The 27,268-nt window shown below is 44.1% G+C and overlaps 8 protein-coding genes and 1 long non-coding RNA gene across 12 annotated transcripts; 5 read left to right on the top strand and 4 right to left on the bottom strand.

Annotated features, from left to right (window-relative positions):
• The first annotated feature begins 599 nt into the window (after positions 1–599).
• LOC119553491 (homeobox protein SIX6) lies at positions 600–5,558 on the top strand. Its single transcript, XM_037863899.1, has 4 exons — positions 600–1,282; positions 2,568–2,965; positions 3,048–3,565; positions 5,306–5,558. The coding sequence occupies exons 1-4, from the start codon at positions 1,123–1,125 to the stop codon at positions 5,409–5,411; spliced, it is 1,182 nt and encodes a 393-aa protein (XP_037719827.1). The 5' UTR covers positions 600–1,122; the 3' UTR covers positions 5,412–5,558.
• Positions 5,559–6,770: 1,212 nt separating this feature from the next.
• LOC119554059 lies at positions 6,771–9,409 on the bottom strand. 2 transcript variants are annotated; one of them, XR_005219795.1, is made up of 4 exons: positions 8,507–9,409; positions 7,626–8,444; positions 6,982–7,561; positions 6,771–6,910 (listed from the first exon to the last, which is right to left on the bottom strand). It is a non-coding gene; the product is annotated as an uncharacterized LOC119554059 (long non-coding RNA). The 2 variants fall into 2 exon arrangements; XR_005219794.1 differs by having other exon boundaries at positions 7,626–8,679; positions 8,746–9,409.
• LOC119554056 (mRNA (2'-O-methyladenosine-N(6)-)-methyltransferase) lies at positions 8,438–14,186 on the top strand. The gene is made up of 5 exons (XM_037864797.1): positions 8,438–8,575; positions 10,123–11,977; positions 12,040–12,165; positions 12,226–12,354; positions 12,414–14,186. The coding sequence occupies exons 2-5, from the start codon at positions 10,137–10,139 to the stop codon at positions 13,084–13,086; spliced, it is 2,769 nt and encodes a 922-aa protein (XP_037720725.1). The 5' UTR covers positions 8,438–8,575; positions 10,123–10,136; the 3' UTR covers positions 13,087–14,186.
• Positions 14,187–14,370: 184 nt separating this feature from the next.
• LOC119554058 (peroxisomal membrane protein PEX14) lies at positions 14,371–16,291 on the bottom strand. Its single transcript, XM_037864800.1, has 3 exons — positions 16,089–16,291; positions 15,731–16,033; positions 14,371–15,049 (listed from the first exon to the last, which is right to left on the bottom strand). The coding sequence occupies exons 1-3, from the start codon at positions 16,182–16,184 to the stop codon at positions 14,621–14,623; spliced, it is 828 nt and encodes a 275-aa protein (XP_037720728.1). The 5' UTR covers positions 16,185–16,291; the 3' UTR covers positions 14,371–14,620.
• A 279-nt stretch (positions 16,292–16,570) lies between these two features.
• LOC119554057 (peroxisomal membrane protein PEX16) lies at positions 16,571–18,234 on the top strand. Its single transcript, XM_037864799.1, has 2 exons — positions 16,571–16,788; positions 16,848–18,234. Exons 1-2 carry the CDS (start codon positions 16,677–16,679, stop codon positions 17,771–17,773), a joined length of 1,038 nt encoding a protein of 345 aa, XP_037720727.1. The 5' UTR covers positions 16,571–16,676; the 3' UTR covers positions 17,774–18,234.
• Positions 18,235–18,273: 39 nt separating this feature from the next.
• Positions 18,274–23,592, bottom strand: LOC119554055 (serine/threonine-protein kinase PITSLRE). 3 transcript variants are annotated; one of them, XM_037864794.1, is made up of 4 exons: positions 23,483–23,592; positions 23,223–23,422; positions 18,906–21,174; positions 18,274–18,838 (listed from the first exon to the last, which is right to left on the bottom strand). In XM_037864794.1, the coding sequence occupies exons 2-4, from the start codon at positions 23,285–23,287 to the stop codon at positions 18,305–18,307; spliced, it is 2,868 nt and encodes a 955-aa protein (XP_037720722.1). In that variant the 5' UTR covers positions 23,288–23,422; positions 23,483–23,592; the 3' UTR covers positions 18,274–18,304. The 3 variants fall into 3 exon arrangements, with proteins under 3 accessions (XP_037720722.1, XP_037720723.1, XP_037720724.1); XM_037864795.1 differs by adding an exon at positions 21,943–22,319 and having other exon boundaries at positions 23,223–23,561; XM_037864796.1 differs by lacking the exons at positions 23,223–23,422; positions 23,483–23,592 and adding an exon at positions 21,936–22,077.
• Positions 23,593–23,985: 393 nt separating this feature from the next.
• Positions 23,986–24,973, top strand: LOC119554790 (distal membrane-arm assembly complex protein 2). Its single transcript, XM_037865837.1, has one exon. It carries the CDS (start codon positions 24,053–24,055, stop codon positions 24,908–24,910), a length of 858 nt encoding a protein of 285 aa, XP_037721765.1. The 5' UTR covers positions 23,986–24,052; the 3' UTR covers positions 24,911–24,973.
• A 72-nt stretch (positions 24,974–25,045) lies between these two features.
• LOC119554791 (coiled-coil-helix-coiled-coil-helix domain-containing protein 7) lies at positions 25,046–25,606 on the bottom strand. The gene is made up of 3 exons (XM_037865839.1): positions 25,473–25,606; positions 25,313–25,411; positions 25,046–25,256 (listed from the first exon to the last, which is right to left on the bottom strand). The coding sequence occupies exons 1-3, from the start codon at positions 25,515–25,517 to the stop codon at positions 25,143–25,145; spliced, it is 258 nt and encodes an 85-aa protein (XP_037721767.1). The 5' UTR covers positions 25,518–25,606; the 3' UTR covers positions 25,046–25,142.
• A 19-nt stretch (positions 25,607–25,625) lies between these two features.
• Positions 25,626–26,918, top strand: LOC119554789 (vacuolar protein sorting-associated protein 26C). The gene is made up of 3 exons (XM_037865836.1): positions 25,626–25,738; positions 25,794–26,562; positions 26,714–26,918. Exons 1-3 carry the CDS (start codon positions 25,679–25,681, stop codon positions 26,833–26,835), a joined length of 951 nt encoding a protein of 316 aa, XP_037721764.1. The 5' UTR covers positions 25,626–25,678; the 3' UTR covers positions 26,836–26,918.
• The last annotated feature ends 350 nt before the right edge of the window (positions 26,919–27,268 follow it).

The raw sequence follows: 27,268 nt of genomic DNA, 5'->3' as shown, positions 1-27,268 counted from the left end.
TTATATAGACTTAAGATAATTATAAATTTGAAAATATTAATGAAGCTATAAATTACTTGTTATATATATATTACCCATTTTTTAAAATTTAAATAAATTATGTATAGAGCCCCTTTCGGGGGTCATACCAAATTAAAACGGTGCAATATCAACTACTTTTTGTGCTTTAAAGTCAATGGTTCCAATTAAAGCTATTCTGTGTAAAGAAAACTCTTAAAACCACGCCAAATTAGGCAATGCCATGGAAATCCGATGTAAATTCCAAGAAACAGCACACGGGCATTCATTAGACACCCTCAAAAACGCTAATGAGGTCATGATGTTTCCAAATCCAAGACCCTATTCTGCCCCCAGATGGCAACAACAGAAACAAAAGAGAGAACGATGCGAAAAAAGTTATCACAACTGGGAGATAATGGGACAAAATGGCTGCCAAGGGTCACGCCCACCGCCCGAAGGCGAAAAACGGAAACGGAACCACCCCTAAAGTGGCCAGATTGCAACCAGTTAACGGTGGCCTTCCCACACTTCCACACGATGGAACGAAACACACCCCTGGTTGCAGTTTTCTTCGGCTTGCAGTCGAGTTTGAAGAGCGGACGCGACAAGTCGCGAGGAAGAATCGGTCCCGAAATAAATATAAATAAATAAAAAGTGGTTCAATAATTATATTTATACTTCTGTGAAAAAATTGTGTAACTAATAGAAATAACAAGTCAACAAAGTCAAATAGTTAAAAGATTTATTAAAAATCTGTATGGAAAAAATATCATAAAATAAGTGCTTTAATTAAAAATACCTTAGTCAAGCCTCAGAGTTTAAATATAAATAAACTAAGATTTATTCAGTGATTTAAAAAGTGGCAAAATCTTAAAAAAGTCAACAAGATAAAAAAAAAAAAAAAAATTGAACAACCAGTTCAACTTCCTCGGAGTTTGTTATATAAATTTTTGCAAAAAATAAAAAGGTGATAAAACTAGTGAAATAAAAATTAGACTATAAAAAAGTAAACATGTTTTATTGATATTGTAATAATTGTTAACCGAAAACGATAAACTAAATAAATTCATTTACCAACAAAACCCACGCAAACTGAAATTTGTTCAGTAAGACCGCTGGATAATGTTTGAGAAGAACATGGATGCCAACAACCTATCGGTCTCCATTAGCGGGGACTTGGACTCCACCAGTTCCGGCGGCACATCTTCGGATCACTCGGCTGTCCAGCAGGACAACCTCAGTTCACCGATGGCCTACGGATCCCTCTTCCTTCCAAACGCTGGTGAGTGCCACGATAGCCATGGATATAGCTGCAGACTCGTATCCAAATCGGATCCAACTAGGTCTAGTCTTATCGGTGCAAATAGTCTTGAGACAAGACCGCGAGTATCGTGTTTCGGGACAGAGGCGTCAATGAGGCGCTGCATAAACAATTAAAGCCTGGGACTTTTATTCTGCTGAGGAGCACACATTTTTGAGGATTGCATGTATAGGGTGCATGACGGGGTTATGCAGTCTTTTTAAAGCAGTATTTACACCTTATATGCTAATTTGTAAATGAATCCCCAGGTTAATCTTTCACTGAGTTGTTATTTACTAGGTGAATGTTAAATTTGAAGTGCATCTGTATGAGTTTAGTCCTTTTCCATACCTATTACATAAATATGTTATGTAAGGCTTAAATTTATTCTTTGATTTATAATTTTCATTTCCAGATACATTTATTTTTTTACATCTTTATAAATCCTTTAAGTGTTACAGTTTGTTAATAACTATAAATAAGTAGACAGGCAATTCCCTCTAAATATCTTTTTTCTTGCAAGATTAAAAAGATAGAGGAATTTAGACCTACGATGGTTCCTAAAATATTTAGCTTCACAAATATTGGTCTTTCGTTAAAAAACTAATATTTGATAATTACCCAACTAAAAAAATTGAATTTAATTACAGTTCTACATCCTTGTTTTCATTTTATTTTACATCCCTTAACATTTTTTTATGTAAATAACTCTTCTATCTAAATAAAGGGCATCCAAAATTCGGAAACTCGGCTTAGGCAATGCACCATCAAATGTATTATGTTTATAACATTTACATATTCACAACTGCATATCCACACACATTTGCTCGTGCAAATTTGTATGTAAGCATATCGCATTTATTTATTTGCTTGATGTCTCTTTCGGGCCTCAATATGATCCACAGTCCCCGTCTGAGGTGTCGAAAGACGACGATCGCTTTGGTCATGTCGGGTATTCGATTAGTCACATTCTGAATTGGGGGTCCCCCGAGGGAAGGTGGGGCTTTTCATTGACCACCGAAATGGCACGTGAGAAAGAACCAGAAAAGAGCTGATCTGGGGTGTCAGATAGATGTAATCAGATTGAAAATCTCCCAGAAAAAGTTTAGTTCCCAAAATGTAACTATTTGATAAAATATTTTTTATATATAATGATAATAAATAGAATTTAAATGTCTAATACATATAATCAAAACAAGAATTTCCAAAATCTATGTTCAAATATAGGAACCGAATTTAACTTACGTATCATTATTATAATCTGCAGGTTATCGTGGAAACCTGTCCTGCAAAACAGTTCTGCAACTGGATAAATTTGCCCCCTATGAGGGGGCGGAAAAGGATCATCTGCTGGAGCGACGGTTCCAGGACATCACCAACGACTATGATAAGTCGCCGCCCCCCACCGCCTCGACCACGCCCACCCACTATCCCAGCCTGAATAGCATAATATTCGAGAACGGCGGTGGTGGCAATCTGGGGGATCTCAATGGGAACACCAAGACGGATTCCCTATGCGGTGGCCTGCAGAGGAGTGCAGGTGGATTGGGTGGCAATCCCGGCAGTGGTGGTCACCTCATCTCCAATCTCACAGCCGTCCACAACATGTCCGCAGTGAGCAACTTTCCCACCGATGCCAAAATGCTGCTGTTCTCCACAGACCAGGTAAAGAGTTGTTTCCTATACTTACTTACTTTCTAAAGAGGAGAGAATTTTTATTATAAATATTGAATATGCATTTCTACAGATCCAGTGTATGTGCGAGGCCCTGCAGCAGAAGGGCGACATCGAAAAGCTGACCACTTTCCTCTGCAGCCTGCCGCCCAGCGAATTCTTCAAGACCAACGAGAGTGTCCTGCGGGCCCGCGCCATGGTGGCCTACAACCTGGGCCAGTTCCACGAGCTCTACAACCTGCTGGAGACGCACTGCTTCTCGATGAAATACCACGTCGACCTGCAGAATCTCTGGTTCAAGGCGCACTACAAGGAGGCAGAAAAGGTGCGCGGTCGTCCACTTGGAGCGGTGGACAAGTACCGACTGCGGAAGAAGTACCCCCTGCCCAAGACGATCTGGGATGGCGAGGAGACGGTCTACTGCTTCAAGGAGAAGTCGCGGAATGCTCTGAAGGACTGCTATCTCACCAATCGGTATCCCACGCCCGACGAGAAGAAGACGCTGGCCAAGAAGACGGGCCTCACGCTCACCCAGGTCTCCAATTGGTTCAAGAACCGCCGTCAGAGGGATCGAACGCCCCAGCAAAGACCGTAAGTTGACCCAGACTCAGAGCTGGCACAGAAATTACACCTATAACAAAGAAATCACTGAGAAAAAAACTGAGAACTTAATTAACATATTGAAATTATAATTATTTTGGGGAATAAGACTTAAATTTGGCAATATATCTACAAGATATTAATTATATAAAACAATACTTAGAAACTAGTAAAATTTCAAGGAATTCAGACATTATTTATTTAATTTACAATTATAATCTCAATTGAAATATATATTATCTGAACATATTTCTTCAAAATATGAAATCACTATATTTTTACATAAAAGACTTGATGAGACTTCATAAAGATGGCTAATAAAACTTTGTAAAAGTGAAAGTATCCTTTATAGTTGGGTCTATATTTATCTTATATCTTATATATAAAAAGAAATCACTGAAAAAAAAACTAAGAACTGAATTAACCTATTGAAATTATAGTTATTTTGGCAAATAAGACCTAAATTTGCCAATACATCCATAAGATATTAATTATATCAAACAATACTTAGAAACTAGTAAAATGTTCAAGGATTTCAGACATTATTTATGAAATTATCAAACAGAATCTCAATTGAAATATATATTTTCTGAACATATTTCTTTAAAATATGAAATCTATAAATGACTTAATGAGACTTCATAAATATGGCTACTAAAACAATTTATAAGTGAAAGTATCCTTTATAGTTGAGTCTATCTTTATCTTATATCTTATATATATATATTTTTTTTCTATTCCCAAATTCAGAGTTATTTCCGTTTCGAGTGTAGTTAGATTTTCTTAAAATTTAGCCAAACTCCAGCATGAAAAGTCGTTTGGTAAAGGGCGAACCTAACCCCGGCATGCTCATTTCCATTTCCTCATAACTCGTAAAACAATTCATTCAACACTTGAGCGTGTTTCGCCCTAGAACCGAACGAACTTCGAAATCCGAACGAATATAATCAATTGTTTTGGAATTGGCATTAAAAATCGTTTGTAAGTGACCGTAAAGCACTTGTGCGTCCAGTCCGCCCACTTGAGCGTGTTTTATGTCCAATTTCGGCCGGCTCCTTGCACGGTCCTCTGCATATTTATAGAGCCAAGGGACTCGGGACGTGCCCGGCTCCTAACGCAGCGCATGCGTGTAGCATGTGCCCCTCATCGCACCCCGCACCCCGCTGTTCGATCGCATCCCCTCGCCACGGGCGTCAAATTGCAGCACATACACCATGCCACCATACCATGCCATACTCGAACCCACAAGTGGAGTAAATGTGTTCCTTTAGCTGTTAAAAAACACACAGTCGCACTTCCATAACTAGAACCATCTTGAGATCGCCAGAGACATGTTCAAAATGGAGGCTTTGAGTTACCAAAATAATTATTTTGATATTTTATGGCTATTTTATGGTTTTTAAGTTAGAACTTATAATACTAGTTTTATTACCGAAAATACTCAGCTATTAAAATTTTACATAGTTCATTATTTCCTAAAGTGTCTATTGGGTAGCAAAAAAAATAGATATGGATTGTATAACTTATACTCCATTTCATTTGGCCATCTTAAATGTAAATTAGTATAATATCCAATTCAGAAGTTTGGAAAATATTAATTTCCTATAGGTATTATAATAATAGATTTTAAGCAGTCTTAAACACATCTAATATTTGTTTGGCATTTGAGTTAAATATTTTGAGAAGTTTTAAGAGTAAACTGTAATCCCATTGATATTTCTTCCATTTCAGTGATATTATGTCGGTGCTGCCTGTGGGCCAATTGGATGGAAATGGATTCCCGCGCATGTTCAATGCCCCAAGCTATTATCCCGAAACGATTTTCAATGGGCAATAAACTGCGATCCATGCGAGGCTGTTTTTTTTCGTGTAAATAAAGCGTAATGCGTTTTTATGTTAGGACAAAAGCAAATGGAAAGCTGGTCATCAAATGGCACATCTTCGTTAGCTTTAGAATAAACTAATTTTTGCTTTATGTATTGTACAATACTAATAATAAACAAACGGTAGTAGATCAATAAATTCGATTAACTAAATATAAGTTTGGTTGTTTTATTGGAGAAATGAGGTAATAAATGAATTAAAAAGTAATGAATAAAGTATTTAGTACTTGTGTGAAACTTAGAGATCTAGAGATCTTTTCTATCTCCGGATTTTCGGCTCAGATGCACCATCTGAATTCTCTTCTTTTTAGCAGAAACCCTGGGCTTTTCATTTTCAACGGACGATGAGCAAGTGGTATTTTGATTGGCGTCACTCCACAATTCTAAGGTTTTATGGTAATTTTGTATTTTAACAAACGTAATTTCACTTCAACTTTTGTGCTTATTTTATTTTTGACAAAATTCATAATCAAGATTATGTAACGGAAACGTATCTACCCGTTTTAATAGGTTCATTTATAAAAATAAATTTTGAAATATCATTTTTCTTTAACAAACTAAAACTATTATACAACCCCAAAATTAATCTGGATTAAAACGGGCGCTGGAATCTTAAGTCCATCGGTCTAATAGAAAATGTAAGCTAAATATAAATATAGATATACATACGCACCCAAAATATATGACGTTCTAAACGAAAAAATTTAAGTAATTATTCCATTATTTATTTTACCGCCAATTTAATTTGTACATTTTGCCAAGCAGCGGATTTTCAAAATATTCCATTGGCGCCAGTCACAGTCGCAGTCACAGTGACAATAACGATATGCCATCTCCATTAATTTATCGAAAATCAATCTGGAAAATAATTGAATATTTATTTTTTGTAAATAAAGCTTTTACCTAACTTTCCAAAGTACTGACCGAAATTCCACGCACCGGGCGGGCAAACTGTGGCTGCCCGAAACATATCCAATGTTTTTAGCTAGAGATTATTAGATTTATTTAGTGCTTATTATTATTAACGTGTCTGCCTAAATATAGCTAGTTAAGCATCTCTATACGTTAGGGTGAACATCGATAATCGATATGCTGATATCACTGCGGAGTGAGTGGAACAATATAGAGTGGTACACTACACTACCTTCTTGCAAAAGACATGTCAAATAAAATAAGCGAATATTTTGCGAACGATCCGCCTAGTTTCTTCGATGAGCTGGCGAACAAACCCAAGTCCAAGGACTTGCCAGCAGAAGGAGGTACCAGCAGCAGCAACACCAGCTCCGGCACAAACATGATGTCCAACACCTTCACCGGATTTTTCCAGCCACCTGAATTTGTTGAGACACCTGAGACAGGTGAGGACGGCATAAAAGTCACGGACGAAGTGCGAAATCTATGGGAGTTGCCCCGGGAAAACGAGTCGGGCAAACTGATAATGCCGGGCATCCACCTACAAAATGACTTGGTAAGTAGTAGCCACCATCCCTCGCTCGAGTTCTTATCCCTTTGTTTAACATTTACCCTTTCAGGCGGATCCCATCAGTGTAGCAGTGACCCAACACCTTGGAGAGGCCGAGTTGTCCTACCGCAAAATCCTGCGCGTCGATGATGTCACACAGGACGAGCGCGGATTGAGGACCCTCATCCACGCCGGTTGCTATCGCACAGCTGTCAATCTAACTGGCCGCCTTTTGACCATTTACGGCCAGGGTTATGGGAGGTCTGGTCAACCGGCCAAGCACTCGCCGCACTCCCTGCAGCTGTGGTTCACGCGCCTCGCCCTCCTCGCCAAGCTGGGCGAGTTCGAGCTGTTGAATGCTGAAGCAGAACCCTTTGGCCAGCTCAGGAGCGCCGACGTCTTCTACGACTTCTATCCGGAGATGTACAATGGCAAGAGCGGATCCATTGCCTGCTTTTCGTTCCGCCTTTTGCTGGCAGAGCTGCCCATTTATCTGGGAAAACCACACATCGCCTTGGACAGGCTTTCAGAACTCCATGTCACCAGCCGGGAGATCAAAAAGCACTACAATAATCTGCGCAACAAGACAGCCGAGGAGTTTTGGCAAAGGCGATGCGAGAGGGTACTGCATTCGATCATCAACTGTGGATTGATGGTGAGTTTGAGGGGAGAAGGTACTTCTAGATCTAAATGTAGACTTACTTACTTCTTACAGATGAAAAAATTCAGTATGATAGACGACATAATGGAGGGAACCCTTCTAAAGCGCTCTAACTTGAGAAAGGAGGACCAGCGTTCGTTGTACTCCGCTTGGGGACGCATTTATCTACAAATTGGTGATATCTTTGGAGCAGAACAAAAGTTTGCCGTCTCAAGGAGACTAAGGGAAATGTAAGTTGTGACTAAAAACGAAAGAACTTGGATTTCATTTGAATACTTTCCAATTTAGAAACTCATCGCCAGATCTGAGAGACTTGGTGGACAAAGGGCTAATAGCTGTGGCCAAAAACGATTTTCCCGAGGCCTATGTGATATTCCAAAAGGCTCTGCACTTGGACAGCGGCAACACAATGATCCTGAACAACATGGGCGTGTGTCTTCTGTATGCCGGAAAGCTCAAGGATGCAATAAACTTGTACGAACGCGCCATCAACCTGAATCCCCAGAAATCCCTGAACGAGAGTTTGCTGGTCAATCTTTCCACTTTATACGAACTGGAGTCGAACAACTCCAAGGCGAAAAAGTATAACCTGTTGCGGCTAATTAACCGATACAAACCGGATCTCAACATAAGCATAGAAATTTGTCTAAAACTACAGACGATAAATTAGAAATAAACAGTTGTTAAACATTCCAAAAAGGCAATCTTTGAAATTGTAGGATTCTATCACGGACTCAACCCGTGGCTTGTGTCCTGGATATACCCGTCGATATATTTAGAGTGACCGTTTTGAGCATCATTTTATTCGATTACACCATTCGATAGCGATGTTCGATAAGCCAGGTGACTGCCCGAGTTTCGTCGCTGAAAAAGAATTTGAGAAGACTTTTTTAAAAATTTCCATAGAAAATCGCGGGAATATTTACGTCCAGAGCACGCCTAAATGTTTGCAAACACGTAGCGCGTATTTATCAGACTAGGATAGTTGAAACTAGGTGAGTTTTGTGGCGTTTCAGGGCGTTTCGAGTGTAGCCACACGATGCGAGGCAGCAGCAGCAGGCGTATATAAAATGGAAAATATTGATGTGCCTGCCTGTGCCTTTGGTGGGTGCAAAAAAGAAAGTGTAGAGAAATTTTCGATGCACTCAGAATGTTGTTTGTTTACCCCGCTGTCCAGCCGACACCCCGAATTCAACCGATCTGATTAAACGTTGCGAAATCCCGAATTGATTATGTTTTTTTCCATTAACTTTTAGCGACTTCGCTGCGAGAGTTGTTGTTGTGGTTGCATTATAAAAAGCGCGCCATTATTTTAGTGCTATGACGTAGCCGTCGGGGGCCACGAAACCAAGTGTATTATTTTCGAAATTGTTTATATGGCGTGCATAATATGCCTGCACTTCGTGCGGGTGTGTGTGTGTGCGATTAGTTGTGAGTGTGTGTGTGCGAGTGCAGCAAATAATTTTGTATATTTTTTATTCTGCTGTGGCGGTGCGCATACGCTTGGTACACGCTCGTCAAAACATATACACATAACCCAGGCAGAAAATCTCTATTCTTTTGCAATTTGTTTTGATTTCTCATTCGCGCGAGAGTGCGAGCGCGTTTACTCTCCCGCTCTCTTCGGCTCTCTCGCTCATGCGCGGCGCCTCTCTCTCCGTTTCTTAGTTTCCTTCCTTTGCGTGGGCGGCGAAATTACTGTTTTTTGGCATTGGGATACTCTTTTCTGATTTTTGGCCATATAATGGCCCCAACTTTAGTGACAATTTCCGCCACTCCGCTCGGTCCCCACGCATCATTTCGCCCCACTCGAGCGCGCCCCCGATCCTGCTTACGTTTGCGAGCGCGCCCGATCTCGCTCCGCTGATGTCGACTGGCCGACTAACGGCAGTTATACATAGCTCTCTGGTGGTGGTTTTCGGTTTCTTCGATTCCGACGGCGCTCACTTCATTATCTGCTGCGATGGCAATGCTATGTTGGCTGTTTTTTTGGCTAGAGTCGGATTTATTTAAATCGGATTTAGTGGGGCACAACATATATTGTTTTTTTTTTGTATTATGAAGTTTAAATAGGGAAGAATCCGTGCTACTTATATTTCTTATAAACTAATATAATTTGTAAGCTTAGGAAGGACTATTGGTAATCAAAGAAGCTTGGTTTAACTTGGTAGCGACCATTCTTAATAATTTAAAACGGTAACTTCAAAATTCCCAATAGGAATATTTTTTTTTAGTTAGTATGACTGTTTCGTTTTTTTTTTATATATATTTATACTTACCTAAAATTAATCAAATTTATTTATAGTTGTCTTATTTTTGTGTACATTATAAATAATTGTATTTGTCTTGTCATTATAATGATTCATCACCAAGAGATTTAGCTATTAGCTAAGATAAATCCAGCTGTGTCATCACTTAACATTGATTATTGTTTGTTCTCACTGCCTCGCTCTCTTCTCCCCCTCGCCTGCCAACCCAATCAGCCGCTGTTCTCTCGCTCTCCGATTGTAAACATTTGTTTTTGTTTACCTTGCTCTTGCAGAATTAACCCGCAGCATGGCAGCTAACAGCAACAATAGCAACATACACAACCTGGGCGCGGGGTCGGAGGGCCTGCTGTCCTCTGTGATTGCGTCGACGGGAACGCCGGGAATGGGATCCTCGCCAGCGCCAGTCGTCACCAGGTCCGCCGCTTCCTCCGCCGCGCAGAGTGCCTGGGACCAGCTGACGGCGAGTGCCTCCAACAACATGGCTCCGTCGCCCACGGCAGGAGCCCCCATGGTCACGGGACCCATATTGCCAGACAATCCGGGCAGCGGGGCGGGCAGTTCACCGGTGGCCAGCTGCTCATCACCCTCGACGCCCACAAAGACACACGCTCCCTCGCCGCTGGAGAGCATGGGCCACACGCCGCAGGGTCCACCCACCCTTGGGCCCGGCGGCTATGGCGAGGAACTCACCGCTGAGCTGGTGAATCAGGGATGGCGCAAGTTCTGGTCGAAACGGGAGAACCGGCCTTACTACTGGAACAAGGTCACCGGCGAATCGCTGTGGGAGATGCCCGGCACTAGACCCTTTGATCCTCTTACCGATCCCCTGGGCATCTGCCATGCCGGTGGCCCCACGCCGATGACGCCCAATATGCACCAGCAGCAACAGCATCAGCACCACCATCATCACCTGAAGCGTCGGCCGTCGGACGACATGCACATCCATCCCAATCAGCAGCATCATGTGGGCGGTGGACCGCCGATGAAGAAGTTCGTCCTTGCCGGACCCTGGGATCTGGAGGTGTGCACCAATGCGGTTATTGTGGAGCGGCCGCCCACACTGCTGCCGCAACCTCATCCCGAGGTGGAGGCTCTACGGGCAGCCTATAGCATGAAGCTCCTGAAAACCTACGAAGATCTGTGCATGCGCAGGGAGAATATAAAGGCACCCAGGGATTCCTTCAATCGCTGGCTGATGGAACGCAAGGTCATCGACACCGGTTGCGATCCGCTGCTCCCGAGCAGCTGCCTGCCAGAGATCTCGAGCTCCATGTACCGCGAGATCATGTCGGATATACCCATTAAGATAGTGAAGCCCAAGTTCACCGGGGATGCCAGGAAGCAGCTTTCCCGCTACGCAGAGGCAGCCAAGCAGATCATAGAATCCCGATCGGCACCGGCTGAATCCAAGAAGGTGGTCAAGTGGAATGTGGAGGACACGTTCCAGTGGCTAAGGCGAACAGTGGGCGCCAGCTACGAGGACTTTCAGGATCGGCTGGCCCACTTGAAGCGGCAGTGTGAACCCCATTTGGTGGAGACCGTCAAGAGTTCCGTGGAGACCCTGTGCGTTAAGATCTACCATTTGTCAGCCGATCACGCCCGGAAGATAAGGGAGCGGCATTTGCAGCTGCTCAAGGAGCACGGAATACCAGAACCAACGCCTCCGCCGCCACCGCCGCACTTAAAGAAAGTGTGGTGCTATCCTATACAGTTTGCCGTCCCATCGCCACGGATGCCGACGATCGAATACTTACAGGATCGCGACCACATGATCATCAAGTACACGCCTGCCACGATCAATCAGCCGGATGCGCAGTACATCAACCTCACCTATCTGCAGAAGCTGGAGCAGCTGTACCGCCACAACTGTTTCGATGACAAGAAGTTCGATCTGTTCATCGGTCGGGTATGGTGTCTGCTCAAACGGTATCAGACCTTCCTGGGCAACGCCTTGAATTCCTCCCAGGAAGCCGAGCTCACACAGGCGGCGCTGCCGGTGCCGGTGTTTGAGTGCCTGCATCGGCACTTTGGCGTAAGCTTCGAGTGCTTTGCCTCGCCATTCAATTCCTATTTCCGTCAGTACTGCTCGGCGTTCGCCGACACGGATGCCTACTTCGGTTCCAGGGGGTAAGTTACCCATCAAATGCATTGTAATCATTTCGAGCTAACTGGGATTGGTGTTCATACAGCCCCTTCCTGGACTTCAAGCCCGTTTCCGGGTCCTTCCAAGTCAATCCTCCCCATTGTGAGGAGTTGATCGAGGCTTCTTTGCTGCACATTGACAAACTGCTCACCGACACCATGGAGCCACTAAGGTGAGATTCAACGTGTACTTAGTTGTCAATATAAATATATCTAACCTTCTTATTGGACAGCTTTATTGTATTTCTGCCGGAGTGGAAGAGTATATCTAAGCTGGACGAGAGCATGTACAAGCGTCGTTCCATGGTGGTTTTAGGCATGGCCCATGAGTACAGGCACGGCTACCAGCACATGCTGCAAAAGTGAGTTGAGCTATGGCTCCCCCAAGCATACATACTTACCAATTTTCAATTCCTTGAAGATCCGATGTGCTGATCAAGTGCATGCAGGGCACCCAGGTGGTGTGGCTGCAGAACAGCGCCGGATACGCACGCTGGGGACCGAACGAGATTCGCGTGGAGGCGCTGCGCGAGGCCTTCCGACCGCAACGGGATCGGGAGCGCGAACGGGCTGCAGTAGCGGCGGCAGCAGCTGGCGTGAACTCCAGCCAGCAATTGCCAGCGACGCCGCCATCCTCCGCCACGGTGGCTTCAACAATCAACTCCAGTACGAACAGTGGAGTCAACAGCAACAGCTCCTCCGCAGCCATTACAACGAGCGCGAACAGCTGTCCATCGCCGGCCACCACATCTTCCTCGATGTCGCCCTTGTCTCCGCACACGCCCACCGGCAATCCGCCGCCACAGTTCCCGATGACCATCAGCAACACGAACAGCAGCAGCAATCTGGTGGCCGCGTCACCCACGATGAGTGTACAGAGCGATTGCTCCTCTCCATCGTCCTCGACGATGAGCCTTTCACCCGCTCCTGCTTCAGGCGGCTATCCGGATGGAGGGACATCGGCCACAGCAGCAGCCGTGAGCATTACGGCCACGGCGAGTACATCGACGGCTGGAACCGGATCTGCATTTGGCCAGGCCAATAGCATCAGTAGCTCAGCATCAACGCAGGCGGTCATCAATTCAGCCGTCTAGAGGGGATCCTTTATTTGAGCCTGCTATCCATACATGGTTCTATTTTGTCCACACTATCTGTGCACTTTCTGTTAGCATAAACTAGGGATACACTTGAGGAAGAGGAAAAACAAGGGGGGGTTAAATGTCAATCGACCGGCCATGTTTCCAATTGCAAGGTTTTATTTTGTGGAATCGGAAGCGATAATGTGGTTCAATTTTTATATATTCTAATCAAAAACGGAAGCCGAAAAAATACCAATTTCTATTTGTCTGAAAAAGTACAATTTCTAAATTCCGCTTCTAATAAGTATAATTGGAATCAGGAAAACGCGCAATATTTTGTTAGTTCTTATTGCAAAAATTTAAATTTTTAAATTTACACATTGTTCAGTACAGCCGATTAAATTTGGCACAAAGGTTAATTTTATTAACTCCGATTGCTGAACATTTTGTTACGCATTCTTTCAATTTTTTGTCAAAAGCTTTAATTTTCAAGTGTACACAGTGCTCGGCCTTTGGCAGCTGGTATTGCCCCAATCGCAAGATATAATTAATTGTAAATATGTTATATTTAATTTGAAATAGCTGATAAATCCCGGCCTGGCCGCTGTTTATCGTATATAACGAGTATACCCGACAAACAAGGGCCAAGCTATCCGAAAAAAAGACTCTAATTGCATACTTAGTATGGGTAGGGGTGTGGTTCTCTATCCTTGTTTCAGGGTATTCGGCAATGGTGTTCCATTCATAAAACAAATCGTAAAATAAAACACATAAAATCGAACTAAGAAGCCCTTAACAATCTTTTGTGAGACTATTAACTTACTAGAATACATTTACTTTAAAAGAAAATTACGGCAAAAAAAAAATATTTGAATACTAAATTATCATATGTACAAATCGATAACACTTAACGTAAGTAGTAAAGAAAATTAATTGAAGATTGAAGCGAAATACGGAAAGCGCAGAGAACCAAATTTGTAATTAAAGCAAATCATAACTACGCACCGCACAATAAATAAATAAATTAAAAACCATTTAGGATCTGGGTGTGGGCTCCTTGAAGAGTGCGATTACAACTCATTGAGCAGCTCCACTCAGTATATTCTAAAATCAAACTAATGTGAATTTAGCCAATTTATAGAAAGTAGCACTCGGCAAAATTTTTAGAAACCAATTATCGTCTAAGTCGAAATTTATTATCTATACCGATATGCTACCCCCACCCCGTATGTACCGATAAAAACAACTACACAAAAGCATTTTTGCGCTTAATTAAACAGTTTCTTTAAATTCAAACCAGTTATTATGTAAACATTTTTTATTATTACATTATATAGACATCGTATCGCATAAGTGTGTATATGTGAGTGTGTGTATGTACTTTTGGATATGGATTAGCTGTTGACTATAAAGAAAACTTAAACGCTATAAACGCAAAGCAAAAAACCAAAGAGTCTTACAGGCATTTGAGGGAAAACCCAATTTACAAACGTTCTGCAGCCTAACTATATACTACATCCTATATAGCCAGCCTCGTATTCTAAATGCATTACATGATCTCCAAGCTGGAGTCGCTATTCTTGGTGACCACCTCGGTCTCCGAGGATCCGGATCCGGAGCCAGCATCATCGCCCTTCTCGTTGTCGTCGGACCCACTGTGCCGATGATGATGATGCGGAGAGCCGGCCAGCTGCCAGGCGGGAATGGATGGCACTGCAAGGGGGGCCACGGGGCCGGGGAACTGTTTCCTGTTCAATAGCAGACCCTTGATGGCATCCAGATCGCTGCGGAAGTTGCTAAATTCGCGGTTCAGCTGCTGGGAGTGCTCCCGCTGCTGGCTGGTAATTAGATCCCTGACCGCCGAGATCTCCTTGTTGAGGTCGTTGGTGCGCGTCTCCACCTTCTTATCAATGTCGTCCAGGACCTCATCGACCGGCTTCTTCTTGGGCTTGCCAAACAGGTAGGGCGCAATGTATTTCTGCAAAAATATTACAGTGTTAGATATTTATTACGAATTATATATATTTAGTAAGTTCATTTTGTGAGTCACTAGTATTCTAGTATTAGATCACTCAAAATGATCTTTGAACGGTTGCTATAAAACTGAAACGAAATGCGTTAAATGAATATATATATAATAATTTGTTCTAAAAGCAATAACTAAATACCTGGTTAATATTTACTAAATAAATACTATACTCCATGATAAATCTCAAGTGTCAATAACGATTTATGTACGTTATTTCGAGGTGAGCTATGATCTTTGGACTCTCACTCCGGTTTATGAAGTAATTAGGTACACTAAATCTTTTTTGATTTGATGTTTACCTATTCAAATCTAGAGGCCAGTTCATATAAGCTCAATAAAGTTTAATTTAAATGTGTGTTATCTCTGACCCAAATATATCTTGATAATAAAGTATTAGATTACCCACTTTAATAATATAAGTCCCTGAATTGCAACTGAGAACTTAGCTAACGATAGGGAATTATGAGTACCAACCTTTTAGAAGTATGGGTTCCTAAATGAAATAAAAAATTAAGCTCACATGTGCTGCCTGATAGTAGAATACCTATAACTAAGATAGCTACGGTTCAAAGTAACTTCTATATGTAAATAGAAGACTCCCTGAGAGATAGAGATCCCCGGATCGCTCACCTTCCAGAAGAGGTAGACGGCGTACACCACTCCGCTGAAAAGGGCGGCCGAATGGATCATCTCCCGGATCCTCCCGAGGACCGTCGGCTGCGGCTGCAGCGCCTGCCACTGGGATCCAATGCTGATCACCGTATTGGGACTGGGATTTGGGTTGTTGGGGTCCTGGGTGAAGACGCCGGCGCGCTCGCAGGCCAACTGGATTTCGTGAGCGGTGAGACCTTTGGACCGCAGGAACTGCTGCTTCTGGATAAGCGTCGTGTGGCGCACTTTGGTGTTTTGTAGAAAGCTAACTGCAGTGGTTATCTGCGGCAAATAGTCGGATTATAGATTAGACAAACTCGAGGGGGTCACATATTACCAGCGACTCTCGGGGCAGTTGCTCCTCTCCGCCGGCCTCGATGTCCGCCGTGGCCATGATGGTGGTGTCCCCGGTGTCCGTGTTGTTGCTGGACATCTGTATATCGACCCTTAATTCAATTTTGGCAAGCTAATCCACACGAAAACGGAGCGACCCGATTTCAGTCGCAATTCGATCGTAAAAAAGTTTCGGCCCAAACAAAAGTGTGACCAAACGCTAGGGTGCTACTAAAATCATTAAGGCGTTAGGGATTTCCATAAGGACTAGGTATGATGTGGGAAGAGTTTGTGACGCCAGAGAAGCTGTTTAAATATTTTGTTTTTCTGCATATATTAAGTAATCATGTCCTAATATGTTTCTTAAACAGATAGCTTGCTGTCTTGTATGCATTCCAACTTTAGTTCTATTTTTATCCCACTGCAAATAAAAAAACCTTGCGTCACCTTCCGATTATTCGCATGAAATCCCTAACGCCTCTCCCAAAATCCCAGAAATCCACAGCTGCACCGATTTGATTTACCTGTAGGGTAGGCAGACTTTCCTCACTTTTATTAAGTTTTCCGGGGAACAGGCTATTTTCCGGATATTATGGATACTCTAAAGGGCATGCTGAAGGCGTACGAGGCTTGGGTGGCCAAGAACCCGGATGTGGTGGGGGATTTCGAGACCACCGCCAAGTGGGTGTCCTACTTCATAGCAGGTAAAGTAAACTTTGTGTTTACATGGAACCCAGAGAGCTAACTTTTGGCCGGATTCCAGGTCGCATATCCTCATCGAATGTCGTCAGCGAGCTGGTGTACACGTTATCCAACATGCTGGTGTTCTACAACGATCGGATCATCGAGCGGGCACGAAACGCCCGGGAGAACTCGGTGATCCAGCTGCAATCGAAACTTTGCTACCGTCTAAAGGTCACGCTGACGACACTTGAGTACAGCGAGGTGTTCATCGAGATATCAGCCCGCCGGCTTTTCGGTCAATCCGGCAGGTGGCTGGTGATAGCGCTAATACAGGCCTTCAAGGCGGCGGGGCGATTCTTTATCTTGAAGCACTCCACCTCGGATATAATCACCTCGCCGCCCATCGCCTCACTGAATCGCAGGGCCCTGGGCAAGCAGCGGAAGTCGTCGTCGGCGGAAGAGGTGGCCTCTTCCTCCTCAAACGATGTGCTGCAGTCCCAGCACTCCATAACCTTCCAGCTGAAGCGATCCGGCCGAGTGATTCGCAAAGTTGAGGGTGCTCCTCCGCTGCAATATCGCGACTTCAAGCTCCACATAGACAACAATGAGGTGGCAAAGACGCAAATACCTAGGAAACTGCTTCAAGCCGAGTACCTGTATATATCGAAGCCCCTCATCCACCTGGCCGCCATGGGATTGTTTGGCCAGAGGAGCTGGAAACAGTATATGGTGGCATTATCCATCGATCTGTACAGCATACACCTGTATCGCCAGCACCGCGACCTCATGTCCAAGCAACAGAAACTGGAGTTGAGCAGGCGATGCATCAACATCCTGTACTTCCTGGTCCGATCGCCGTTCTACGACAGCTTTACCAAATCACGACTGGAGCGAGTCCTGGACTTTGTGGCCACTAGTGTGCCCATTGCAAAGGTGGTGGCCGGACCCCTTAAAGACTACATTCCCACGTGGCAAAGCACTTACTTCTATCTATGGTCCACTTAGGCATTCCACAGATAGAGCTAAAGTATTTCCCCTAGGCTAAGTCGTAAAGTAACAGGTGTGGATGCATTGGGAGTGTTCAGCGGGTGGGCCGGTTCTCGATAACTACAAATTTGCGGAGCGGAAAGTAAATCCTTGTAAAACTAAAGAATGTACGAGATTACCTGACATCATTTTGATAAAATTGCCAAAATAAAATATTATTAAAAGCATATATAGTTTTGAAGAAAATGTAAATTCCAAGTTTCTAAATATGTTGCATGCCAAGTTCAAATCGCAAGAATTCTTTCCGCTCCTTAGAATTTCGAGTTGTTCCGCATTCCTTAAGTTGACCCATTCTAATGGGTGGGATTGCCTCTATTTAAATGAAAAATTCCATTTGATCCCATTTGATTTGTATGGCTTTTTAAATTATATATGGAACAATATTTTTACACATACAATTAAACGAAATTTTTCACTTACGTCGCTAACTATACATAACAATTAATAGTAATCGTAATTGGCTAAAAACACACAGAATCCGACTTCGAATCAGAACTTCAGACTGAATCCCGGTCCCATGGCCAGCTGGCGTTGCGTTATCCCAGCGTTCAGGACGAATCCCGTGCTGGCCGACGATCCACCAGCTCCGTGGCTCTTCTTGTTACCGGTGATAATGCCAGATGAAAGCTTGTTTCCCGGACCCACGGCGATGGGATCGTCGCGTCCCAGTTGCTTGAACTGCGAGCCACCGGACGGCGGCTTGGGCGACGAGGCCTGAGCTTTGCGGGCCCCGAGTTCACTCTTGGCCGGCCAGGTGGGAAACATGGAGGGATCGATGGGCAGTGGCAGCTCCTTAAAGTAGCCGTGCTTCAGGGCCGCGTCGGCCGTCAGTCTTTGTTTCGGATCGAACGTCAGCAGGCCCTGCAGCAGCGACAGACCCATGTCGGAGGTCTTCTCCTGGAAGTGCTTGCGCAGCTGCGAGACGGGATACTCTGTGAACTGAGAGTTCTGCGACAGCATGTTCTTCACGGCGGGTAGCTCGGTGTAGCCGGGCCAGATCTTCTCGTTGGGAGTGCCCAATTCCTGGAAAATTAATAAAAGAAAAGGGTTAATAAACAGTGATTGGGTAGGTGATAAGCTGCATCCCTACCTTGAAGATCCTATTCAGCTCATCGATCTCCGATTTGCCCGGGAAAAGCGGCAGCATCTGCAGGAATTCGGCAAAAATGCAGCCCACCGACCAGACATCGATGGGCGTGGAGTAAACGGGCGAACAGAGTAGCAGCTCGGGTGCACGGTACCACAAAGTAACCACCAGCGATGTGTACTTTTTGATTGGCGATCCGTACTCTCTGGCCAAGCCAAAGTCGCCCACTTTGAGTATGCCCTTGTGGGACAACAGAAGGTTGGAGGTCTTCAGGTCACGATGCAAGATCCAGTTGTCGTGGAGATGAGCCACCGCCTTCAGGAGTTGCTGCGTCAGGCACTTGACTTCTCCGGGGAAGAAGCTCTGCTTACGATTCTTCATCGTTTCCATCAGAGATTTAAGATCGTGTTCCACATAGTCCATAACAATAAAGATCTTGTCCATGTTGGAACCGACCACAATCTCTCGAACGGTCACAATATTCGGATGCTGGCCCTTGAGAAGAGTGTTAATCTCCCTGAGGGACGTGATGGGAAAGCCCTCCTTTTCCTTCTCCATCTTTAGCCGCTTGAGGGCCACAATCTCGTTGGTCCTTTTGTCCTTGGCACGATACACCACGCCGTAGGTCCCCTCTTCGATGCGATTGAGACACTGGAACTCCTCAACGGAGCGGCAGCCCTGCACGCCGGGATAATAGTTGGGCAGGGGAACGCCCTTGTCATCGCATGGAACTTGTTCCTCCAGTGACTTCTGTGCCTTTTCCTTAAGTTTTTCGTCCGGCTTCTCTTCCGACTGCTGTTGAGTCATCCCGCGCTCCTCGCTACGTGTGCTGCTGCTGGGTGAGGCAGCTGTTCCTGCATCCCGCCTATCCTCCTCATCCTCCAGGCTGCTTTGACTTCGGGAACGAGATCTGGAGCGACTGCTCCGGCTGGTCTGGGAGCTGCTCTTGGAGCTGACAGAGCGAGATCGCTGGCGCTGCTTGGGTGACTTGTAGAGCTCACCCACGCTGAGTGGACTGTCGGGCAAGGGCAAATCCTCGTCGTCATCCTCCACCTGTGGCTTGGGTTTGATCTTGCTCTTCTTTTTGCTAGCATAGCTTTCTTCACTGCCCGATTCTGTGGCGCTTTCTGCGCTGTCCACCTCGTGATCCTCCTCGTTGGAGTCGCTCTCCTCGCTTTCCTCATCCTCATCATCCCGGATGACCTCGATCTCCTCCTCCCGCCGCTTCTTGTGTTTGACCTCTTTCTCGTAGCTATCTGGCTTGGACTTCCGCTTGACTTGAATGTTTAGACCGGCGGTTACACTAGCAGCCACTGCCGTTGGACTCAGTGCATCACTGTGCTCGTTTCGCTCGCGTAGCAACTCCCGCCGAGCCTCTAGCTCGTCCCGAGCCGTCTGCTTTCGCTGGCGACTGTCACGCTCGGCGGCGAGGAGCTTGTCCCTGCGAGCCAGCAACTCCAGGTCCTCGTTTACCTTTCTTCGGCTGACCTCCACCTCCTCGCGCCACTTGCTGCGATGCGACTTGTGCTGGTGCTGATGTTGGTGCTCCGGTTCGGGACTGTCCAGCAGCTCGATGACGCGTTCGTGTCGGTTTTGCTTGTGACTACTTCGCCCAGTCCGCTCCCGCTCCTTGCGACCGCCTTCGCGTCGCTCACTCCGCTCGCCACGATGCTCGTAGTTCTCCTCCGTTTCATAGTCCTTAACGTAGTTATGCCGCTTTTTCAGCAGCCTGGAACGCAAATCCTGCTCCAGGCTCTCCGCATCCTTGCTCTCCGCGTATTTGCTACCACGTCGCGGTGGCTCCTCCATGGGATAGTCGCCGTGTCGACTGCTCGAGTGATAGCCCGAAGGATAGGAATGGTAATCGCCACGGGGAGCAGCCCTGGCTCCGCCTAAATGCTGGTGATGATGATGGTGGTGGGCAGCATAGCTGGGAGCTGGCGGCAGGGGCTGCTGCTGTTGTTGCGGCGGCTGGGGGTAATGGTAGGCGTGCCCCAGGTGGTGTTTCTGATATGCCGCAGCCACATTACTGCCCCTATCGCGATGATGATGGTGGTAGTGCTCCTCCCGGTTTCGATAATCATAGCGATGATCGCGTTCCGGTCCTAGTCCGGCGCCACCGCCCACATCATCCCGCTCCTTGTGGCGTCGACGTTCGCGGGAATGTTTCTTCTTCTCTCGCCTGGAACCGGATCCCGATTCCCGACTGGCCTGCGGTGGTTGTATGTACAGAGCATCGGAGTCCGCCTCGTGCTCATCATCCTCGCCTCGGCTAAAAGTAAGAGAGAAAGTCAAAAATTATGGTGTCATGCTTTATGTGGTGTCCCATCTGCTGATGATTCTGGACCGATGCCTGACGTTGACCCTCGACCCAGTTGACCAGGCGCTGCTCTGACCATGTTGCGTGTCGCTGGTAGCAGGTTGCACGTTGCTGCAGTCGGTGTTGCGGATTACATTTTACACTTGCCCTTGGAGGCCTTAAAAACTCGAGTCCACGCTAGCTCTGGAATTCTTTCGAGATTAGATACAAAAACTTTGGTGCAGTACATAAGCGGATTATTAAGTGTTTATTTGAGGCAATCGGGTCGGAGATGCTTGGATAGGTTGGTGGTGTTATCCCATATCCAAGCAGCAACGAGTGCAATTTGGTGGGTCGATTTATGGACACATAAACAAAGTTGGAAGTCATGGAGACGATAGTGCATCTACAAATACTTGTATGGTACATTAAAGCTCAGCTCCAAATGTGTGTGTCAATAAATAAAAATCGCCCCACCATTGAGTGCTATCAAATGGAGTACTTACCTGATCCCGGATCCCGTGACTATTCCATGGAGCTCGGAGCTCCAAAACTTCCAAGGGCTGTAAAATGCAAACACTTACACGACTGACTGCGCAACCTGCTGGGAATGGGAGTTATCTTTTGAGAGACAGAGAGACACGAAAGACATTGAGACAGGACTTGGAAAGAGGCATTAGCAAAGATAGTACAATATTGTGTGTTTTTGAATCAATTGAGTTACAGATTATTACAATTTACCGCCAGCAGCACATGAGAGAGATCGGATCGACGGATCGATCTGTTTGGAGCTTAGCTTATCGGATCTCGATTCCGATTCTCGGGTGTTTGGTACTCGGTTCTCGGTTCTCGGAACACATTTTATTAGCCAGCGGCGGGTCAAGCGAGATTAGTGTGGGTTGGCTTGAGAAGATTCGGTTCCATCTGCCGTTGACACTGCAGGTGCACAGTTTTAAACTCGAATTTAGCACATTGCTTGCACATTTTTCTTTCGTTTTCATTTTGGTTTTTTATAATAGCTTTGTTGGTTTTTTATTTTTTTTTTATTATGATTATTATTAGGTATTGTTGTTGGCCATCGCGCGCCTCGGTCTTGGGACAAGTACACACTTTTTGGCCTATTTGCAACGAAAAAATTCAAGTCAATTAAACGGTTCAATAAATTCAATAAATTTTTTAATCGTCATAAATTGGATTTGTTTTCTTTTGGTATTTTTGTTATTATTATCAAGGAGAGCAAACAAGCGCGAAAGGTATGTTGGGGGTGATATATATGTATTTTTGGGGCGAATGTTCTTTTTACAAACGCAAATTTCGTTCAAAGTTTATAGAATTAGCATGTACGATTCGTTATAGTCAACAGATAGAGATGGTGGGGGGAAAATTGTCCACCCTCTGCATACACACACAAAAAATGCAACAGTTATTGGTACAAGTGCGGTACAATCATGGAAAATAGTCATTATTTGTGAGTTTTAGTTTTAAAAGATCACTGGGTTTAAAAGCCTTTTAAAGAAGTCTTACAAATAACGATTATTTTCGGAACCTGTTCATCATAATAGATGTGTTATACTTTGATTAAAAAGTAAATAATATAAGGATCTATTCTCTTAAAGTTTTATTAACGCGATTAACTAGCAAGAAAACTATTTTGTTTAAGACTTATTTGGCCTTCAATTTAGAAAGATTTTTTTATTCTTAATTTAAAAACGTATTTTATTATCGAAACTAAGTAATCAATTTTAAACACTTTCCTTTTACTTTTGCTTTTATAAAAACCCTATCACATTTTGACCCTTTCACCACTATTTTGGCGAGCACAGCTGTATGTGTGAGCGAGAAATGTCAACGGCGGGATACCGTTAAAATCTGGCTAGATTCTTGGCGGAATTCCCGCCGCGTTGCCAGCTCTCGTGTGTATATGTACGCCTCTTTGTGTGTATGCAGCAACAATTTTCCATGAATCGCATATTGAGAACCGAATGTCGGAGTTTTCCCAGGACCCCAGGAACAATACACACCTGTGATAATGCCCATCGTTGGGGCTCCGCAGCTGGCCGTCCTCGCTGCCAGATGAATTGACCATTTTTCAGCGCGCCGTTTGCAGATTTGTCGCCAATTAAAATGCCAATTGCACGGGTTGCCCTTGCCCAGTGATTCACGTAATTTTCGGCAGGAAAGTGCGGCGCTCGCCTCGCTGCCGTTGGTTTCAATCGTTTGGCTGGCGGTTGATCAGCATTTAAGTGATTTAAGTTGGTTTTTTCGGTGGTATCTCACGCACTTCAGCCAAAGACGTCTGCGTTTCTTTTTTTTTCTTTTTGTGTGGTGGAAATGTGAAATTCAGCGTTTGACAGCACGCAAAAGCAAAATGGCGTCGCATCGGCTTGGGGCTGCCAACTCGGCGGAAATGTCTCAGCTAACAGCTGATGCCTCAGCTGTTGAGATGCCACCCGCGCATTCGATTTGACTCACGCACGGATTGGAATATCTTTGAAAAATCCTTAAATAACTGATGTAATCTGACGATTAAATCGTAGGATATTTTGGTATTGTGAGCCACAAGTCATTAAAATTCTATTGCGAACATGGTAAGGTACTATGCAAAAAATAAACAAGTTTTTTAAGTTTTTGAACAAAATGTAAAAACAAGGTTTATTCAAAATAAATTCCCTATGTAGGTTATATGCATTCTTTTTCATGTTCTCCCTATCATAAAACTACCACAATCAAAAATTATCAAAAACAACAAAATTTATAAAATCACGTCGTGAGTCACGCGACAGTTCATGTAACGTGCGCATCTCTAGCTCGTCTGCCCTCTGAAACTTATTTACAAAATCATACTTAAAGCATGTTGCAGAGCCTGTCGCGTGGATTTCGTCCCCTAGGACGATGTGGCACTCGGATGGCCTCCACCCTGCCCACAAATCAGGCGCAGCCAGGCGAGGAAGTGGAGGTCAGTGCCACCGTGAAGAGGATTCGAGCGGAATTGGCTGCCGACAAACAGAAACTAAAGTGGAGAACTCCCATTGGCGACCGGCCGGAGGATTGGAGCAGCAAGCTGAAGCTCTTCTCCAACGCCGAGCAGACCTCCGATTTCATTGTGATGATGCAGAAGCCCATCGATCTGAGTCCCAGGAACATACGGCAGTGGTGGGACAACCGGGAGGAGCGGATCGAGCGGCACATGCAGCAGTTTGTCCCGGAAAGGCACAAGATTCTGGGCGCCGAACTGGCTGCGGCGCATTTCATCCTGTATCGCGGTGGTGCCGCCAAGTTCCTCAACGATTCCCGCTGGCATCGGGCCACCGAGGATGGTGAATTCAACCTGCCCAATAAGTTCGATCCTCGCTACAAGGTGGAGGCCTTGAGGTGTGATAACATGGTTCTCTACTACGAGGGATTGGAGAATCTGCGCTGCCTGGATTCCCTTAAATTTCTGTCCTTCCACAATGTCAAAACCTTCGATGACTGGTGTCTGGACAGGATTTCGGGTGGTGGCTTTACGCATCTGGAAGTGCTCGACCTCTCGGGCACCGAAATTACCACCAATGGACTGTCCTGTCTGTATCGCCTGCCGCAGCTTAAATTACTTATCCTCGATGATCCCAAGGAGACTCTGGAGTTGGAATTGGCCACGGCCATGCTGGAGGAGTCCATGCCGGCTCTAAAAATAGTGGGCGCCGATGTTATTCACAGCCATGGCTAAATTTGTTAAAGTGCATATACGAAATTTATAGGATTTTAAAATTAAATTATACAAAAATGTTAACACAAATTATGTATCTTGAATGGTTGGTTATTTTTAGAAAAAAAAGGATAAACCAAAAAGTTTAAAGTAAAGTTTTTCGTCTTTAAGTAGGGGTTTCTTCATTGTTTAAGTTCTGGCAATTTATGTATAATTAATTTATATACAAAGAGTTGTTAAATAGTAGAATATATCAGCTTTGTTGAGGTTTTCCTTTCATGTATTCGGCTTTTATAGCATCGCGTTCCTCCAAGGGCGGCAAATATGGAGCTATTCCCTTCGCTCTTCTTTCGCTTTTTACTTTGTTCTATTGTAAAATAACATGTTAGTTTATAACACATAAACTTTAATAGAAGAACTCACCCAGAACTCCTTGCAGTTATTATAATTTGCAAAATATACTTCGCACTTGTCGCGATCAAAGTTGTTTTTGTTGAGGCATTTGAAAGACAGCTCCTGTTCCTGTGTTTTTGTTTAAAACATTCTTTAATGTATTATAAATATGTTTTATAAATAATCAAACCTTCAGGCAGGGGTTGTCCCTCTCTGCATTTAAATTGCGAGGCATTTGTAATTAAATAAAAATATTCAAATTGAACTTATATAAAAATGCTTTTGTTTTCGTTTTTGGGATTGGGGGCTGTCCACTTGTTGGACAGCTGATGCCAGGGTTGCCAGATAAGTCCAGGATAAATCAGCTGTTTTTATTGTTTTCGTTTGCTGATTAAAATGGGTTCGTTACTCTTTGATATTAAATTAAAGAGAGAGAATAAGGTTTACCACGAAAATGTAAGATATTATATTTGTCTTAGAGTGTTCTTTAATTGAAATTGATTTCCCCCAGGACATGCTGTTGGGCTGCGTGCAGTTCCAGTGCTCGCAGGAGACGAAACACGAAGGCATTACATTGTATCTGGAGGGAATCGTTAATCTGCAATTAAGCGCCAAGACAGTGGGCCTATTCGATGCTTTCTATAACTCGGTGAAACCCATTAATCTACTGCAGAACAGCCTGGAGTTATCTGCCCCCGGAAAGCTGAGCGCCGGTCGCTCGGAGTTCCATTTTGAACTGCCTTTGGTGTGCAAAAAGGAGCCGCGAATTCTTTATGAAACTTACCATGGTGTTTTCATCAACGTTAATTATCAGCTAAACTGCACTCTAAAGCGGAATTTTCTGGGCAAATCCATGAACAGAATCCAACAGTTCTGCGTTCAGTATAAACCAGTGCCTTTGGGTGAGGATTCCCTGAAGGTTGTGCCCTTCAGCTTGAGCCCGGATTCGCTGCAGAAGAATGCCAGCGCCAAGGAGAGATTGTCCATGCCTAGGTTCCTCATCACAGGACGTCTGGATCGAAGTGAAAACTGTGTAACCACACCGATTACCGGCAGCATTACAGTTCAGCACACGGAGGCGGCCATCAAGTCCATTGAAATGCAATTGGTTCGCGTGGAAACCTGCGGATGCGATGAGGGATATTCCAAGGATGCCACCGAAATCCAGACCATTCAAATAGCCGATGGTAATGTGCTGCCGAAGCTGGAATTACCCATCTATATGGTCCTGCCCAGGTTGTTCACCTGCCCCACGCTGCTCACCAAGAATTTCAAAATAGGTAAGGAATGCATCTCTAGCAAGTTTATAAGAACCCCCATATAATTTTATATTGTGGCGAGGAAATATCAAAGTTTTAAAATAGTTTATAAACAAGTTGTTTATTTTAATTACCAATAAGGAATATTACATCCCTTGCCTTCATTTTTTAGAGTTTGAACTGAATCTGGTTGTGGTGTTTAAGGAGGACTATACTGTCAGTGAAAACTTTAAAATAGTTTTAAAACGCTCGGCAGGCCCCTTGCCCAGCAAAATAACTACTGCAGGACGTTAAACGAAAGATCTATCAAATATGGCAGCTATTTTGAATATAAAGTAACTTTTTTAGTTAAAAAATATAGTTCTTAAGATGTATCTCAAAAATATTTAAAATATATTCTTTTAATTTTAATAAATCTTCTCAAAGGTAACTATTGTACTGTTTACATTTATTAAGATAAATATATACAATAAACATTCCTAAAGCTATATTTACCTTTCTGGCAAAAAAAAATGTATAAAAAAAATTATAGGTTTAGATAGTATCCCAGAAGTATTTTAATATTTCAGGCAAATTGCTATTCAGACTAGTTTTTTTCGCACGCGACTGTTTTGGGGTCCCTAACTAGAAATTTTTAGTGTCCTGCTGTTTTATGTTGCGTGAAGCCTTTGATAAGTGCCGTAAAATGAAATTGCTTTTGTAATTTGAGGCATGCGGTGCGAAAGTT

The sequence above is a fragment of the Drosophila subpulchrella genome, chromosome 3L, assembly GCF_014743375.2.
Source record: "Drosophila subpulchrella strain 33 F10 #4 breed RU33 chromosome 3L, RU_Dsub_v1.1 Primary Assembly, whole genome shotgun sequence".
In the NCBI taxonomy this organism is placed as follows: domain Eukaryota; kingdom Metazoa; phylum Arthropoda; class Insecta; order Diptera; family Drosophilidae; genus Drosophila; species Drosophila subpulchrella.
This window is presented reverse-complemented; position numbering and strand designations above follow the sequence as displayed.